This window comes from Ictidomys tridecemlineatus, chromosome 4 (assembly GCF_052094955.1).
Source record: "Ictidomys tridecemlineatus isolate mIctTri1 chromosome 4, mIctTri1.hap1, whole genome shotgun sequence".
Classification (NCBI taxonomy): domain Eukaryota; kingdom Metazoa; phylum Chordata; class Mammalia; order Rodentia; family Sciuridae; genus Ictidomys; species Ictidomys tridecemlineatus.
In genome coordinates, this window is record NC_135480.1 from 145,597,813 (window position 1) to 145,617,428 (window position 19,616).

At 40.0% G+C, this 19,616-nt stretch overlaps 1 protein-coding gene across 2 annotated transcripts; it reads left to right on the top strand.

The window, feature by feature from the left end:
* The first annotated feature begins 3,043 nt into the window (after positions 1-3,043).
* Positions 3,044-18,631, top strand: Kcnv2 (potassium voltage-gated channel modifier subfamily V member 2). 2 transcript variants are annotated; one of them, XR_013438105.1, is made up of 3 exons: positions 3,044-4,729; positions 8,280-8,379; positions 14,384-14,476. XR_013438105.1 is itself a non-coding variant. In XM_005324074.4 (2 exons), exons 1-2 carry the CDS (start codon positions 3,332-3,334, stop codon positions 14,657-14,659), a joined length of 1,674 nt encoding a protein of 557 aa, XP_005324131.2. In that variant the 5' UTR covers positions 3,047-3,331; the 3' UTR covers positions 14,660-18,631. The 2 variants fall into 2 exon arrangements, 1 of the variants encoding a protein (XP_005324131.2); XM_005324074.4 differs by lacking the exon at positions 8,280-8,379 and having other exon boundaries at positions 3,047-4,729; positions 14,384-18,631.
* Positions 18,632-19,616: the final 985 nt, after the last annotated feature.

Below are 19,616 nucleotides of genomic sequence, written 5' to 3' on the forward strand. Positions count from 1 at the left end.
GTCTCACATTGTGAGCTAGTGGTTTGCCTTATCTTAGATAAGGACACTGAGAAGGGGCAGCTAATCCACCTTGGAGAACATAGAGCGATCTCAGAAGGATCACTAAAAGAGAAGATGAGATCTGAGCTGATTTTTTTTCTGGTACTTTCTTTCCTTCTAGTTCATGCTTCATATTTTTGATATAGGTATATATTTTGCCTATATGGATTATACTGTAGACTATTTTTATATCTTCTTTTCAATGCCCACCAATATATTATTAACACAAATTCTTGTCAATTACCATATGGATTTTCTTACAATACAATCATTATGTTTATTTTATCCTTAATTCCATCCAGTTGGCTACACCTATAATAGTTTGACTTTTGATATCTTTGACTTGGTGATGGTGTGAAAATGACATGAATTCAGTGGAAACTATCACTCAAATTTTGAATTTTGACTTTTTCATGGGTTTGTGATGTACAGTATGCCCCATTCTTACAATACTGGGCAGTGACAGCGAGCCACAGAGGCTGATTTTGAAAATCAACAATTTAGGGAGGAAAAAAGGCAGGAGAGAATTCAAGGCAAATGAAACATTAAATAAACATTAGATTCCTAGTAATTTTGAGGCAGAAGGGGGCCCAAAGATCATCCAGTCCTACTTTTCATCCTTTGCAGCTCTTCCTTGCAACCTGTTCATGGATTTTTTAAATGTACTCCTTACTTGATGAAGCTACCTATTCCAGATACTTAGCTGCTGTTGACATTTACATGCATACACCTCAAAGCAAAATCCAAACAACATACCCACATGAGCAGATGATTCAGGGTATAAGAGCAATCCATCAAGGCAACAGTCCTCACCTACTACAAGGTTGTGGCGTTTGTGATTAGGGTTCCAATGCCTTACAAACATTAACAACTCCAAAATTTTTTAAATGCAAAAGCCTTGAGAGCATTAAAAATTTAGGCAAGTAGCACTATGTTATTTTGGAAAAAAACAGAGGAAGCTAAAAATATGAAAATGGTGATACCCTTACTTTTTATAATATAATTGGTCCTAGAAGGAAAAAATAAATCCTGTATCATGTCAAAATTATTATGATGGTACTCAACACAACATACAGGGCAGAACAGAAAAATGGTTAAGTGTGTGACTAGAGTGGCAATATCAATATTGTATGCCAATATGAGAACACTAGAAATACATTTAGGAACTTAAAGGCTGAGCCTGGTAAGCAGCTTTATTGTAAGCCTGTAGGCTGAAGGTAGTTCAAGCTCAACAGTATCAGTGAGTATTATATGAGCAGGTGCAGACCCCACAGCCACGTTACCTCTCGGCAAATTTGAAGCAAAACTAAAATTGAACTGTGTGATAGAGAGAGCATTACAAATCAGTGAGAAAAAATTAATGTGTTGAGACATCCAGATAAATACTTGGGACCTTCACTCTTCACATCAAAATTAATTCCTTATAAATTTTTTAAAGTGAAAAATAAAATGATAAAAAGGAAAATTTTAAGATTTTCAAAGTGGTAACGAGTTTTCTAATATGACACAACATCTGGAAGTAATAAAAAATTTTACATGAGAAAATATCATCAAAGACTAAGATTATAAAAAATTATAATTCATGTCACAGGTGAAAAACCTCTCTTCATAATATATTAAGCTCTCCTTCTAATCAACAAGAAGAATACCAGCAATTCAATGAAAAATATGAGCAAAATACGTGAACAATTTGCAGAAAAATATAATAGGTCATAATCACATAAAAATGCTCAATCACAAAAAATACAAATTCAAATTAAACTGCATATTATTCTCACCTATAAAACTTGGAGACCTCAAAAATATTATCATACATTCTTATTCATTGATGGTGAGTTGTACATTGGTAAAATTTTTATGGAGGGAAATTTGGTACTATCAATCAAAATTGTAAATGTGCAGTCTTTGACCTAGTAATTCCATTTCTAAGAATTTATCCTTCATATATATTGAGCATATGTATAAGGTTATTTGTTGCTTCATTGTTTATAAGATCAAAGATAGAAAGTCACCTGATTGTCTCTTATTGTCAAACTGCTAAGTGGCTATTTTCAAAATGAGGCAAATATTTATGATCAGATATGAAAACACCATTAAGATATATGGTTAACTGGAAAAAGCAAAGTGTATACAACATTCCTTGATATGAGTTCATAATAGAAAGATAGTCATATTATACATGGAAATAGGTAGATTTTTGCTTATGTATATTCAGATTTTTGCTTGTATATATTTAGAATACCCGAAGGACAGCCAGAAACTAGTAAAAATGGTTGTTTCCTTGGAAGTGTACCTGATGCTGGAGGTTAGAGGTAGGGGAGAGAGAAACTTTTTACTGTAGTGCAGTTTTTTATCTTTTGAATTTACCAGGAATGCTAGTTATTCAAAATAAAGTCAATCAAAAAGTCAATTCCCTCAGAATAAATCTCTTCTTCTCTTACACCTGTTTGTTTTTCTTGCTCTTTTGCTGTCCTTGCATATTTTTATTACTAGCAAAACCATTAGCTCCTTGAGTGCTACAATTCTGTCTCCATCATGATTCCATCCCCAGCATTATCACAGTGTCACAAAAAGGGATTTTTTTTTAATGATGTTTTGAAAGATGATGAAAACCCTTTTCTTGGAATAAATCTGGCCACCTTTAAACAAGGCTGTTAAATACTCTTTCATCCAATCTGGGGATACTGCCTTGAAACATGTCCTTACCATTTAAGAGGATGAAAGAAAGGGAAATGCTGAAACTGACTTAAAGATCTGTCTGGACTCCTGCGCACTGCTGCTAAGGAGAACCCATGTGGGAAAATGTGATTGTGTCCATGGATGAGAAGGAGATTATTTAAACTCTTATAGGATCCATATTCTAGTTAATTCAGTTGATTTCTTCCTGGCACACATATCCTTCACAAGGGCAAGGTTGAGTGACATTTTTATTAGCAATAATCTCTGCCTTCTTCTGATTATCTAGAGATTTAAGACCACATAATCATCCTCCACTTCAGAGTAGGGCAAGAGGAGGAGGGAATAGGCTAAGAGGCCCCAAATCCCTCCTAACACTTGCTTCTTCCCTATCAGCAAGATTAGTCAACCGCGCACTGTTGACTATGCTCAGACCTAGCAGGCCAGGCAGGGCCGAACTGGGCTTTCCAGGGCCTGAGGAGCAGCATTTCTGAGAGCAGGGCCTGGGACCTCAGGGGCACTTGTCCAGGCAGGTCTCTCGGAGACAGTAGCAGTGACCAGGCTAAGGACCCTACGACAATCAGGGTAACAAGCAAGAGATCTGACTCCATCAGCCATGCTGAAACAGACTAACAAGAGGAGAGGGTCTTGGAGCTACAAATCCTGGAGTGCTCTGGAGAGTGAGGACCCTCCAACTACAGGTACCAACCAACACCGCAGGAGCTCCACAGGGATTCGTTCAGGCTCCCACGGCAGCATCACGCCATGGACCGAGGTCAGATATAACTACTACATCGAGGAGGACGATAGTGGCGGGGAGGAGGAGGAAGAGTGGAAGGACAACCTTGCCAAGGAGGACCAGCAGCCAGGAGAGATCACCACTGCACAGCTGGATGGCCATACAGACACTCCAGCCCACTTGTCCATGCTGAACGTGAATGTTGGCGGCCACAGCTACCAGTTAGATTACTGCGAATTGGCCAGCTACCCCAAAACACGCCTGGGCCGCCTGGTCACCTCCACGACCCGCAGCCGCCAGCTGGGCCTGTGTGATGACTATGAGGCAAAGACAGATGAATACTTCTTCGATCGTGATCCAGATGTCTTCCAGCTCGTCTACAATTTCTACACATCAGGGGTTCTGTTAGTGCGAGATGAGCTGTGCCCTCAAAACTTCCTGGAGGAGCTGGGCTATTGGGGCGTGAGACTCAAGTACACACCACGCTGCTGCCGAATCTGCTTCGAGGAGCGACGCGAGGAACTGAGCGAACAGCTCAAGATCCAACGCGAGCTGCGAGCACAGGCTCAGGCGGAGGAGGCTGAAGAGCTCTTCCGCGACATGCGCTTCTGTGGAGCACAGCGGCGCCGCCTCTGGAACTTCATGGAGAAGCCCTTTTCATCTGTGGCTGCTAAGGTCATGGGGGTGGCCTCCAACCTCTTTGTGCTCATCTCAGTGGTGACACTGACACTCAACACCGTGGAGGAGATGCAGCATCAGGCAGAGGAGGGCACAGGTGGCGACCCGGGGTCCATCCTGGAGCACCTGGAGGTGCTGTGTGTAGCGTTCTTCACGCTTGAGTACCTGCTGCGTCTTATCTCCACACCAGACCTGCGGCGCTTTGCGCGCAGTGCCCTCAACCTAGTGGACCTGGTGGCCATACTGCCGCTTTACCTGCAGCTGCTGCTCGAGGGCTTCACTGAGGAGGTTCAGGGGTACAGCAGGGGCTCAACACATGATCAAGACCTAGAGACGGTGGGCCGTGTGGGCAAGGTGGGCCAGGTATTACGCATCATGCGCCTCATGCGTATCTTCCGCATCCTTAAGCTAGCTCGCCACTCCACGGGACTGCGTGCCTTTGGCTTCACGTTGCTCCAGTGCTACCAGCAGGTGGGCTGCCTCCTGCTCTTTATCACGTTGGGCATTTTTACCTTCTCTGCAGCTGTCTACTCCGTGGAGCATGACGTGCCTGGCACCAACTTCACCAGCATCCTTCAAGCCTGGTGGTGGGCCGCGGTGAGTACCATGACCCCTGAGTTTCTCTATTCTCTTTTGTATCCAGACACTACTCTTTTCATCCCATCACAAAATGGGAATTGATGTTAACAAGTTGGAAAGACGTAGACATTTATAGTCTAGTAAGTAACTAAACTTGACTTGGTCTCAAGAATCTTTAAATCCTGATTTAGTCTTAAAATTCTTGACAGGCAGATTTTAAGAAAGATTCATTGTGAGTGTGGGTTGTTTCATTGTCTTCGTTTTTATTAATTACAACCTATGGATCATCCAATATCCTAAATGGTTTATAAAGTTTATGTCAGGGATGTGACAGTTACAATCACCATTTTCTTAAAAAAAAAAAAGGCAAGGTAGGGGAGAAAAATAGGAAATTGCTTCCGTTTTCAAGGGAAGCTGTAGATTTATGCAGAGGAGTGAGATTTGACTAAATCTCTAAAATTCCACTGCTTTTGGTTCTAGTTAAATATATGTGGAAAGAAACATCTAATATGACACTAGTTCTAAGTATACAAAAGTTCTTTCAGAATTACCTATACTTTTTCCATTGTACAGCTAGAGGACAGGTACAGAGAGTTTGGGTGCAGACACACAGCTCTGGGTTCAAAGCTAGAATTAAAACCCTGTGCCCTTTGCACACCCTGCACTATCTCTTCCAAACTTTAGTTACTTTGCATACCTTGCCTATTTGTACAGCTAATGTATTAATTATTTTTTCATTGTTTTCTTTTGTATTTGTCTTTTTATACTATCTTATGCCATTTACTCAAATATCTGTGTTTCTGGTGTTCTTGATGTATCCCTGAAAATAAATGCTAACTAGTTCTTCTCAGCCCAATGAATAAACTAGTATAAATGAGAAAGAACTAGATGTAGTCTTTCCTTATTAGAGTAGTTTGCAATGCCTTTAAAGATAGTAAGCAAATATAAAAAGGAAGCAGATATTTTCAATATTCACTTTGTGTATGTTAGAACCCACAGTCTGGTGTGAAATTCTGAGATGAACCATCACAGGGCTACCAACAGTGTAGTATAACATGATGGAAGATTTAGAGCACTGGGTTCTAGACTCAGATCTGCCAATAATTAACTGTAACCAAATGAACTTCACTCTATCATTCTCTCTGCTCAGTTTCCACATCTCTAAAAGAGGAAGTGAGACTTGTAGAGCTCTGCAGTTCAATGAGTCTTTCTTCCCTTGAAAGCAGAGAGCTTCATATGTATACCGGGACTTACAAGCTTTCTTCAATGACAGGATGACATTAGGCTCTTCTAAATGAGCTTAGCCAAATGCCACTCCTCTGATCATATTCCAAGTGACGAAAGGTCATCCCCATAGTAGATAAACCGTGGGTACAGATGGAGCTCATGGAGAATGATTTGTCCCGAGCAAATGACATTTACTTTGGAGGTAACTAAGGCAGGAAGGCAAAAGAGAAAATCCTCATGATGATATAATACAAGGTTTAGAGTCAAATTTTCAGTTATCTAAATATCTTGGCTCACAGAGGTTGGCATTGGCCCTAAGGGACTCTTTTATATGACATTTAACCCACATGTTTGCTTTAACTTTTTATGTATTAATATAAACATTTTTATTAGTTATGTCATTAATATTGAATTTTTACTTTTAAAATATTTCCAGAAGTGAAAAAACCACTGATCCACTTAATTTCCTGATCTGTTTAAGGTACTCTGAAGTTTAAAACTTTTAGTTATCCCCTTTTATGTTAAACTGAAATCATTTTACTCAAGATAAATGTTTTCCATAATTTTACAATAATAATTGAATTACCATTCAATTTTTATCCATAATAAATTTACCAATTATGCTTTTAACAATATGAGGTTTTTCCTTTTATTTTTTTAGTAGCCATTATCTTTATCAGACACTATTTTCAAGGACTAAATTTTGCACATTCTAACCTTTCCATTTACCAACAGCCTTCATCCACTTTTTGAGATTTATACCAGTATAAATAATTATGTGTTAGATAAATGATAGATAACTTGTGTCTTTTTATTAAGTAAATCTATGAGCACAATAGAAGTAATTCCCCTTGAATTTTAGGACTATTCATTCCCCCAGAGCTGATGTTATTAATCCTGTTCTTTCCTGTACTTCTGATTACCTTGTACATTGTGTACTAAAGGTTCTTATCCTCACAGAGCAAGGAGGAAGGAATGCTGTCAAGATGATATACACAAAGATGGCTTGGTGCAAAGTGAAAAGATACAAAACAATGGGCCAATTCCTCATTTAACCCATAAAAATCCATCTTATTCACTCACTGTGCAAGAAGTTACTGAACACGAATGTGCCAAGTACTATTCCAAGCACTAGGGATACAGAGTGATTGGGGAGGGGATGAAAAGTCTTTTCATCATAAAGCTTGCATTCTAGTGGACAAAGACATCATAAATAAGATGTTGGTGTGTCTTGTGTGGTAGGATCAGCCAGAGAACAATTTGGGTGGTAGAATTTCCCTTTAATGGTATAGTCAGAGAAGGCCTCTTAGAGAAGGTGACATTGAGATAAAACTTGAATGATGAGGAGAAACTCACCTAAATACACATAATGAAATAGATGTCAGAATCTGACCAGTGGAATCCCAAAAGCAACTGTGGATCCAGTGGTCTCCATGTATTTTATTGATCAAACCATCTCATTATTTTAGAAATTTTGAGCACAAACAAGATAAATGTGTATTTCGTTATCTATAAATAAATGATTTATTTCCACAGTAATAATGTCTTAGAAAACACCCCACAGTCCAGAAGCTTAAAACATCAAGCATTCATTTAGCACATCAGTATAAAATTGAGCAGTTTAGTCTGACTTTAACTGGAAGGTTCTTCTCATTTGGTGTCACTTGTTCTCATGTCTGATGGTCAACTGTATGATAGATGGGAGTGGGGAGGCCTGGGCTGCACATCCCTCATATATAGAATAGGAATATGTGCTTGGCTGCGGCAAAGGGCAAGAGGAAGCATACCAGCCCAATCATGAAAGTGCTGTATTGCTTCTGTTCATATTTGCTTAATTTATTTAATTGTTCATATTTGCTCAATCCAAAGCAAATCATATGGCTGTACTCAGTCAAGAGGCCAGGCAGTTTGGCCCAACCAGAAGAGGAAAGCTCTGTGAAGTTAGGTGGCAAAGAGCTTGACTATGGGGCAATATAACAATTAGGCCCAATATTAACGTTATTCTACCTCAGCGGTATATTACTGCTCAAATATATTGCACCCATCAGAAAACATACACTCACAAAATGACAATTTCAAAATGAGGTTTAAAAAAATTATGATTGATATTGTGTTATGCAACTCCAGAACTATATTCCTTGTGGAATCTTTGTCACACATGAAAAACAGATTTTCTAATCCATTCTCCTATGTTTTTTAGAGTTTTCTGGACAACCCCAAACCTGACTTGCTTATAATAATCTTCCCTTTCTCTATGCCAAGGACCCTGAAACTTTCCTCCTTAATTCTACTTGGAGTTTTAGGAATACAGTCATTTTCATTATTGTGAATTCTCCTACAGCTGCAAAACAAATCCCTCATGGGCCCTTTCATCTGCAAAACCTGATGCATGAGGATATAAGATAGACTCGTCTTACTCGTCTGTCAAATGGAGATTATTTGTGAGTACTAATGTAATAAGAAACATATGTAAACTAGCCTGTTCTAAGACTGCAATAAATAGAAGCTACCATATCTGGCTAGTTGGTAGTCTTTATCACACAGAAGCAATAACCTTTGCTGCCAAATTTATTTTGGGGGAAATCAAAACAGAAGTGATTCCTTTTCTACTGGGGAAAAAAAAAGACTGTAAAACATATAAAAGGGTCAGTTGTTCTGTCAAGAGAGAACTTCCCAGTGTGCAGATAAACAGGCCATGCCTGGAACAGCTCCAGCAATTTGGGGGTTCTCTAGGTTGTCTGTGAGTGAGAGATGTATGGAACAGATCAACAAGGACTGTCAACTCTATGATGAAGCTGTAATTATTGGCCTTTTGTGTGGGTATATTTTTAAGTAGAAAAGATCCATTGGACTATCAACAAACCATTTCATTCTGAGCCTTCCAGAGCAAGTTAAAGTTGTAGAAACTTAGGATGTGAACTCATTACTTCAGAAACTTCTGAAAAGAAAATTTATCTCATGCCAAGGGACCAAATAATTGCACCCAGAGATCTTGCTCTGATCTTTCTGTTTCCTCAAATATGTTATCCTTTCCTTGCAAAAAGTTGGCATCTGCAAGATCACTGAAGTTTAATTTAATAGATTGCTTTGAGGAGATTCATTTGGAAAAGTGAACTAGTCAGATTATAGTGTGGAAGACAGAAACCAAGGTGGGTATTTGGTATAGGGAAATAGATACATAGGTATTAAAAGGAAGAGCAAGAATAGCAACTGCAGAGAATAGCTGTTGCCTTAGAGCTAGGAAAACAAATAGGAGTAGGCAGTGTAATCAGAGCTTTGGAGCGCAGAGGAGGGGCACTGTGTAGCTGATGCACAGATTTTTAAGATGGCACTGGAGGTTGGTATGAGAAAAATGCCATAGGTATCTGCTTTTACTGGAGGGATGATAGAAACCAGCAGCAGCAGTTAAGATCCTTCTGACCTCATCCCACCATCCAGGCTCTACCATGTGCCTCCACTTGGTAGAATATAACCAGAAGACAGTAGGTAAGGGAATCCCAGTTACAGAATTACAAAAGTGTATGGAAAGTGTCAGGCCTGGAGTTGAGAGACACCAGGGAATGTCTGGCACAAGAGGGGTTAGAGTTCTCCTAGCTCCTTCAGAAACAGCACAGGAGCTATAAATGGGACAAGGGCTCATAGACAGTTAATGACTTTTGATCTTATGGGTCCCTGATTTAGAAATGGTCCTCTTATACATCTTCAAAATATGCTCTTCCCATTGTCCAGTATAACTTATGTGGAGCCTGATGGAGTTTTAGAGGGCAATGAGAGGTACTGAATAAGCTCAGGATACAGAGGACAGCATACTGGGTACCTTCTTATGGGTAGATTAATAGAGCCCAGACTTGAAATGGTTTTACTTTCATGCACACATGCCTCCTTATTGTGCCACTTATGTACATGTTGGAGTATAACATACAGATGTAAAATATACAGGTGAGTGTTGTTCTCTTCAAGGTGATTGCCCATGAGATCATTCTAACAGTGCTTCCGCTAATCAAAACATTCTTTGAATTCCAATGAGGAATTACCTTCACAGATTGTGACATGTACATTTGCTTCTTTGTAATGGTACTACATATTTGCCTTTCTTGAGGCTGCATTCAGTATTTTAAAATTGTCAAAAGACATTTTGAGTTTAAAATTAGTACCTAGAATTAACCATCAAAGTGGACACAACCTTATATCAAAGTCTTGCCACAAGTATTTTGTGCAAATTATAATCAAAACAGGATTCCAAACATATTTCTTACAACAGTAGCATGGGTAAATATCATCTTTGAAACTGACTGCTTTGAAGGACAACATGCGCTGAAATATATAATAATCTTAGGCAGAAAAGGCCAGTCTTAACCACCTTCAATTCTTTGAGAAAACTAGAAAGCATATTATTTTCAAAAATTAGTTTTATTCCCCGAGGTCACAATTCCTAGATTCATGGTGTCAAGACTTTCTCTATGCCTATTTTTAAAAAACTTTTTACTGGTGCATTATAATTATACATAATAGTGGGATTCAGAGAGAGACATGGTAGCACAGTCCCGTAATCCCAGAGACGCTGGATGCTGACATTGGAGGACTGCAAGTTTGAGGCCAGCTTGGGCAATTTAGCAATATCCTCAACAACTTAACAAGAACCTGTCTCAAAATAAAAAATAAAAATTGGGGATGTAATTCAATGGTAAAGAGCCCTGGATTCAATTCTTAGTCCTGGGGGGTGGGGGGGAGAAAGAATAGAAGGAAGGAAGGAAGGAAAGAGGGAATAAAGGGATGGATGGATGGATGGATGGATAGATTCTCTGTAATATATTCATACATGCATTATAATTTAGTCAATTATTCTTCATTGCTTCCCTTTAACTTCTTTCCCTCCTTTCTCTCCCTGGTCCCCCTTTTCTACTCTGATGGTTTCCCTTATATTATCACCCACCCCACCTCATTTTTTTTTCTTTTTTTTCCTCTAGCTTCTAATATGGGAAAATATACAACTCTTGACTTTCTAAGTCTGGCTTATTTCACTTACCATGTTCTCCAGTTCTATTTTCCTGAACATAACATAATTTTGTTCTTCTTTGTGGCTAACTAAAACTCCATTTGTGTATATATAGCACATTTTCTTTCTCCATTCACCCATTGATGGACATCTAGGCTGATTCCATAATTTGGCTATTGTCAGTTGCGTTGCTATAAACATGGGTGTGCAGGCACCACCTAATTCTTTATGAAGGAAACACATTCCTTTTTCGAAGTAGAAATCCAAATACAGTCGTTGTCAAGTTTTGGAGGAAAATTTGTCCTCATAATGTTTGGCAGGTCAGGGTTGCTGATTAATGAGTAAGCAGCTGGGGGAAAGTCACATTCTGGCTTTGGGGATCCAAAGTTAAGGAAAATATGTATGTTTTCAGCAGAATGATAGTTTTCAGTTTACAGAACGGCAGGGTCAACCAATTTTTCTGGCTATTAAGTTGACTTGCAGACATTTTGGTCATGTTTCCAATCCAACTCCTACTAATGTGAGAAATCACTCCATGAGGTCACCTGGGTCAGTTCTGGGCCTTCAGGGTTTAATGTCCATCTAGGGAGAAATGGTTTGGCATATGGAACCTGGATTTTAAAAGAAGTTCCTACAGCCAAGGAATCTTAATTCCTCCCAGAGCAAGGAACAGATCAGTAATTGAATCAAATTAGCCACAAAATAGACAACACATAAATTAACTGTACATTTTGAAAAAATTCTTGGGAACCAATCGCACACAGCCTCCTAGCAGAAGAGGTCTTTTCTCTAAAATTAGAGAGCCAAGACACAATAGGCACATCAAATATTTATTCGTCTTTAAGCCAATTTTCTTTGCTTTTGACTTTTCACTCAAAGTTCAGCCAAAGAAGAAACAAAACACCAAGAAGTTGGGGCTGGGGCAAAGCAAAGCCAGTGTGGGATTAATCAAAGCTGAAAATAAGCACTGTCTTGATTATTTTCCTTCCTCTGTGTCCTCCCTCTGTCTCCGACGACCCCTACCTCCCCGCACACACATCCTGGATCCTTGGGTGTTGGTTCATTGCAAGGACTCCCAGTTGGATTTTCCTAGATGTTTCATATTCTAAAGCTACCCCCTCCTACCGCTCACCTCTGCACTCAAACTCTCTTTAGCCCTCCTCCAGGGGGTGTGAGTTAATGGTGTCAGTGACAGATGAAAATTACTGCTCAACTCACACACCTGAGTGTTTTTTAACTTTTGATGTGGTCGGTGAGAACACACACACACACACACACACACACACACACACACACACACAAGCATCATCACAGCCTCTCATCACCCTTTTTACCCAGAAGTTAGGAAAAGCAGATTCTCTACAAGAGCCAGAGGGCACCCCTCCCCCTAATCTCCCTCAGCCAGCAATTAGCAGAAGTTAGGGAGGAGCCTGTTTCCACAGCCTGTGGATCTAATGAGCTTAACAGATGTAAAGCTCCTGGTAGAGAGCATACTTGGTCAATGTTGGTCTTTGCCACCCTTCGGCTGGGATGAGCTTTCAGATATGGGGTCCCTTGGATTTGCCTACAAGCCCTAACATTATTATTGCTCACACGTTCTATACCAGGTATTCCTTCATTTCCTGTAACAATCCTGTAAGGTGAGTACTATTCTCCCCATAAGTCAAAAGTAGAAACTGAGGTAGAGAGAGCTTAAATGACTCGCCCAACTCACATGGCTGGGAAGTGGATTCAGACCCAAGAAGTCTAGTGTGGTACCTGTTTCCTTAACCTCAGCTACATCATCCTGCCTCTTCTATGTTTGCTTGTTTTCTTCCCCTACAGGAAAGGCAGCACATCCCTCAGCAGTTCTCTCATCGGAGATGGAGCTCTGAGCCCTGAAACCTCACCGGAGAGCATGCTTTGTCTCACTTTTTTTTTTTTTTAAGTGAGGATTGAACCCAGGGGTACTTTACCACTGAGCTACATCCCAAGCCCCTTTTATTTTTATCTTTAGAGACAGGGTCTTGCTAAGTTGCTGAGGCTGGCCTTGAACTTGAGATCCTCTGGCCCAATGTCAGGATTTGCTGAGATGACAGGAATGTGCCACTGCCCCCTGATACACTTTGTCCTTTTGATGGGCTGGACAGAGCTGTGATTCTTATCAGCTTCATCAGATTTTTCAGCTGACTCATTTCTCCATTTCATCCTTATTGGTCAATCAATCACACTTGTAAGTTCAAACTGACCCTTACATCTTCAAAACAAAAATGGTTTCATTTCTAGGCTAAAGGCCACTTCAGAATGGTCAGTAGGTGAATTTGTATGATTACTGCTATCTCCTGGAATATTGTGGCAACGACTGTACAAATCAATGGAGCAATAAGTACCACCTGGATTTGTGCAAGGCAGAATTTACAACTGTGAGCAACAGCATGGCTTAAGAGGCTTCTAGTAACTTGGCCAACAGTTTAGGGACCACAGGAAGCACATGAAGCATAAAAAAAAATGGGTCCCCAAGGGATTTTTCCCAAGGTTTTCTCTGGCTATACTAACTGATAACTAGTCCCATGGGTATCTGCATTTTAAAACAGAAGCTTGTTAACCTAAATAAATCTCTCATTAGTGGGATTTAAAGCAGTGTGACGAGTGGTAAGAAGAATTTCATGTGGAGTGTGCATAATTTGGGTCTGTGAGGTCTTCCAACAATACCTTCACAAAATAAGAAGTGTTTCTCTGGACACTTGCAATTAAGGTGCCTTCATATAAAATATCTCCATTGAACTATATAACAACTCTGAGAAGTGCTCTAATTGTCTTCATTTTTAAAGATGAAAGGGAGACAATGGAGGCGCTGAATGCCATGATAGTGTGTTGAGTGCTATATATTTATTTTCTAAAATTAGTCTTCATAAGAATCATGGGAGTTAGGTGGTACCATCTAAGTATCTGAATGTTTTGCCCAAGGGGTCTCAGCTGGGAAGAGTCAGAGTCAGAATTTGAACACTGGTTTTTACTGGCTTTAAGTCCAAGCTCATTTCTAATACATTCGTGATCCAGGCCAACCTAGGGAATTCCTATCCTGATGCTGGCCCCAGCTGGGGACAGGGATAAGGAGATAATGACCAGCATTTATTAAGCACATTCTGCACCAGGAACTCAACATATGTTATCTTAAATTCTCTTTACAATAACCCTTTCAAGTAAGTATCTCTACCCCCATGTTATATATGAGTATCTATGGGAATAGTCAGGTTTCAGACCAGAGACTTAGAGCTCCATAGCTTGTATTCTTTCCATGGCATAAGTCCTATTGGCAGACTTTCTGATACCCTCTGAAGCTGGCTCCATAAGAAGCTGTTACATGCCCCTAGGTAACTGCAGGGAGATAGAGGATGCCCTCCTGCCTGTTTCTGTCATTCTCCTCCTTTGTAATACTAACAGTTCCATTCTGCTTTCCCTCCATACAGGTGAGCCTCTCCACTGTGGGCTATGGAGACATGTACCCAGAGACCCTCCTAGGCAGGCTCTTTGCCTTCCTCTGCATTGCTTTCGGAATCATTCTCAATGGGATGCCCATTTCCATCCTCTACAACAAGTTCTCTGACTACTATAGCAAGCTCAAAGCTTATGAATATACCGCCATACGTAGGGAGAGAGGAAACGTGGATTTCATGCAGAGAGCCAGAAAGAAGATGGCTGAGTGTCTGGCTAGAAGCAACACACAGCCCACCCCAAGGCAATAGAATACTTCATAGGATTTATCTCTGGTAGATTCCAGGAATTTTAAGACTTCATTTGCTCCCTTTGTTATTATGAATGGCAGCAAAAGAACATGTGGGGCAGACATACACAAAGGCATTCAGTTCATAAAATTCTATCTCTAGAAATATTCATTTTGGCCAGAATGCCTCATTTTCCTCATGCAACTGAGTTGCATGCAAAAACCTAACTTTTCCAATGATGCTGATGTTGAAAATGGTTTGAAAGGAGCAACATGTTGGATTTGTCTTTTAGCTTCTCTTGGCATCCATATTTTTGGAATTGAGTTCACTTGAGAGAATTTTCTTAAAGAAAATGAAGATGTTTTTGTTCAGTTCAGGGAGACGGAGTGTCACAGCAGGAACTATGTGAGCTTTGGAGGTAGACCAACCTCTCAGTCAAAATCCCAGATCTACCAAACTATATGATTTGAGCCAAGTTACCTTAACCCTCTGAGCCTCAGTCTCTTCAGTTATAAAATATAGGTAATAGCAACTATCTTGAGTATAAATATGTAGATTAGAGACACTTGTAAATGCTCAGTGAATGATAGATGTTTAAGTTGTTGGAGTGGGTATTGTCTAATAAACTCTAGAACAGTGGTTCTCAATTAAAGGCAGTTTTGCCCCGAGGACATGTGGCAATGTCTAGGGATTTTTTTTTTTTATTGTCCATACTGTGAAGGACAGAGAGGGAGGCTTCTGGCATCCAGTAGGTAGAGACGAGACCTAGGGTACTGATGAACACCCTACAATGCACAGGACATCCCCCCAAACAGCAAATTATCGGACCCCCAATGTCAATAATGCCCAATTTAAGGAACTGGTCTAGACATGGTGTGGGAGCCCCAATTTGACCTATGAAATAAGCCCGAGTGTGTTAATTCCCTCTTCTTTTGAAAGGAGCCCCTCATTGTCCTCATAATCTCAGGCTTCTGGCCCTTCTCCTTTCCACAAAAGTGGGAAAAAAATCAAACTTACCTTTTGAGTAATTGCTCTGAGTCAAGACTGAACAAAGGGCCTTTACTCTGTGCTATGTGTCAGCTGGGAAACTAGGACCCACAGTGGGCCACCGTCATTTATCTCCCTGCAATTTTCTCCCTCCATAGGTCTATTGGAAATTGAAGTCTTAAAATTAAAGGCCTGTCTGAACTGAGCACACAGAGATTGCCCCTGTAACTAGAGCTTGCCCTGCTGTCAAATTTGTCTCCGAGTGTGACTGGGCCTATACCTGTGTCATATAAATAAGACTAATAGTTGCTTGTCTTCCAATGACAAGCACTGTCGATTGTATGCATAGTATATAGTATAGTATTTGCCCTTAACATAACCATAAATAAGATATTCTATTCCTTTTTTATTTAGGAAGCAATTTGGCTGCATTCATACAGCTTGTAAATGGTAGAAGTAGATTTCAAGCCTAGATCCATCTTGTCCACAAGGCACTTGCTCTGTCTAAACTTGCTCTCAAATTGCATCAGCATCACCCACAGGGCTGCTTAAAGCAGAATGCTGGATCCACCCTGTACAGGTGTCTCAGGCAATAGGTCCTGGTGGGGCATGAGGATTTGGGTTTGCATTTCTAACAAGTTCCAGGTGATGCCACTGGTCCAAGGGAACTACTTTGAGAGCCACTTTGCATTGCCCCTTCCATGAGACCATGATTATGAAAATAGGATGCAGCTGACAAAACTACCTCTCGATCTTCCTCTTAGCCACATGTTCTCATCATCATAAATGAATTCTCATCTGAAGCTGTACGCAGAAAGGCTACTGTTGCAAGGTTGCTAAATAAGTACAGGTAGCCAAGGCATCTTTGTTTTGTGCTACTACAACAGAATGCTGCAGAGTAGTGTATAAAAAAAAACAAATATGTTTCTCACAGTTCTAGAGGCCAGGAAGTCCAAGATCAAGGTTAAGGGCAGGTTTGCTTGTTGGGAGAGGGCTGTTCTTGGCTTCCAAGACAGTGCCTTACAGTTGCATCCTCCAGAAGAGGAACACTACAATGAACATGCCACAGACAAACTCATCAAATGCTACATGAAGCCTTTTATAAGGCATGAGGGAGGAGCCTTGTGGCCTAATTATCTCTTAAATGTCCAACCTCTTAATACTGTCATATTAGCAACACCTAAATTTTGGAGGAAAGTCCTTTCAAATCTTGGTACCAGATAAATTTAAATTTTGTATAAACCAAAAATACTTTTTAGTAGAAACATGTCCAAATATTGCATATAATATATACTTCTCCTAAAAAAAATATTTATCTGAAATTCAAATTTAACTGGGTCCCCGATATTTTCCTTTCTAGACCTGGCAATTCTATACTATTGCTTTTGATAGACAGTTTCCTTATATGGGTGGAAATTACTCCCAGGTCCTAAACCCCACCCAAACATGAGCCCCTCAGCCAAGGGAGGCTTCTCTTCACTCTTGCCAAATCAAAGAAGGAGGAATTTCAAATCAGTTTTCTTGCCAGAAACAAATTATGCAGTTGCAATGTGCGGGAGATCCAGAGGACAGCTTATATAAATGTCTGTCATACTCAACATGGCAGCTGCCCCTCCTCTCCACCTCCCACTTCCTGCTCCTTCTGTGGTCCTGAGGGGAAGAAGGGTTTATTGATGAAGATGTCTTCTGGGTCTGAGGGGCACAGTGAATAGGAAGGGCCAATTTGCATCACATCTCCCTCTGCTGGAGGCCCAGGAAGAATTTCTCATACCTACCCAACAGAAGAAAATCTCTGAGCAGGAAAAAAAGTAGGGACTAGTAGCAGGAAGGGACAGGAGACGTCCTAATGGCAATGATGGAATTTTTCAGGCCCCCAGGGTAGAGTCTAGTAAATGACAACAGGCCACCTCCTCCCAATCTCACTGGCCACATCTGCTCAGACAGCTGTGTGCTGCCTCCCTAGGGAGTAAGACTGACAGACAGATGAAGTTAAAATAAAAGGAACATTTCATGAGCTTTGCTGTACATTCATGCACAGAGCCAATATTATTTAGTATACTCCTCCAACTGCCCTATGAAGTAGGTTTCAAGGCGGTCACTTACAGAGAATTTGACACATTGAACTTGGTCTGGATTCTAAACCTGACTCTGCCACTTACCATGAGGTTGAACCACATGCATTTGCCATTTTCATCAAAAATGACCAAATACTGGCAATTTCATCTGGTATAGCCTGATAGAGTGTCATAACAATTTCTCTAAACCTGTTTCTCCATTGTTAAAATGGAAATAATAATAGTGTCCTCCTCAGGACTGTGATGGTCATTAAATGACATAAAATATATTTAAAATCTTTAGCTGTTTAGCACATGTTATATACTAAGTAAATATAGATCATCATCATCATCATCATCACCATCATCACTAATATGCTAGCTGCATAAGAAAATCCTACAGGCCCAGAGAGAATTCTGTGTCATTGAGGAGTCTGTGGATGAAGACAGATTTTGAATCTTGTCCTTTGAACACTCTGCTTAAGGATCCAGGTCAATGTGTCCAAAAGAACTCTCCCCAAGTGGAAACATTATGCACTGCCTGATACAGTAAATCCTAGACATCTTTGGCTGCTAACCACTTGAACCGCAGATAATATACTCAGAGATGAATTTTTTATTGAATTTCATTTTTAAGTTTAAACAGGCATTTATGACTAGAGGCTACCATATTGGACAATATGTACATATAGGCCTTTCTTCTGCCTTCATGGAAGTATTTGTTTCTGAGGTCAGGAGAGGTTCTTATCTTTTAAGGTGAAATAAAATGCAAAAAAAAAAAAAAAGAAAGAAGAAAACATAACATGTCCTCCCTCTTGTCCCTCCAGGCTTGGGAGTAGTAATGACCTCCCACTGTTGCTAGTCCCTGAGTATCTTACCAATCCTTGGTGGTTTCCTTTATCCTGACCACACCTCTGTATATACAATCTTTATTAAATTCTCTTCAAGTAAACTCCTTGTGTGTGCCATCTATTTCTTGCTGTGACCCTGATTAATACACTTTGTGCATTTTAAGAAAAAATACGTTGTTTTGCCACCAAAAAGATGACATATGCTTATTTGATAATCATACTTCTCCAACACATAGCCCCAGACTCAGAAACACAGTCCTCAAATTTAGAGGCCAAGAAGCATATCCAGCTCACAGATGATTGGCAGGACAGTGATAATTGGCACCTGTAAGTGCTAATAAGTGATTTTTCCTTCCTGTCAAGGCCTCAGGCTCTGCCCTCTTTAGGAGCTGAGCATATGAGGGTATTGTGTACATAAAATCAATCGGAATAGGTATAAATAGAAACAGAAGTTTGCATGCCCTCAGAGGACATCAAGAAGCCATTTTTGTCAGGCTCCTACCTTCATACAGGTAAAGTGTACTCAAACTTATTTTGAAGGTGATATAACTGAAACCCAGAGAATTTTAAAATGCTCAGATGTACCTGTTTGCCATGCTGCCCTCCCCTTTCCATGTGCGCAACAGCAACCCCATCACTCTTTCCCATTTTTGCCATAGTTCTCTAGCAAACAACATAAATCTGTCAGAATTGACATTCAAGATCTGTTTTCCATTCTGGCATGTGCTCACTGTGTGGACTATTGTCATGCTATCCTTAATAAATACCTACTAAGTTTTAATAAGTGAACCTCAGTTTCTACATTATAATGTGGAGATTATTCACCTCTTGTTGGGAGGATTATCTGAGAGAAAAATGCAAAGTACTACAATATCTATCCTCTATTAAGTGCCCAGTCCATGATACCTCTTATTATTTGTTGTTTTTTTTTTTTTTTATAAAGAGAATGTAGATACTGTCGACCATCCAGAGTGTTTCCTTCTTTGGTGGTCATCAAGGTCCACGGTCATTAGACCATTCAAAAATACTTTAGTTTTCCTGGAATTTATCCATAACCAACAGCTTTTCCTCACCACATTCAAGGGA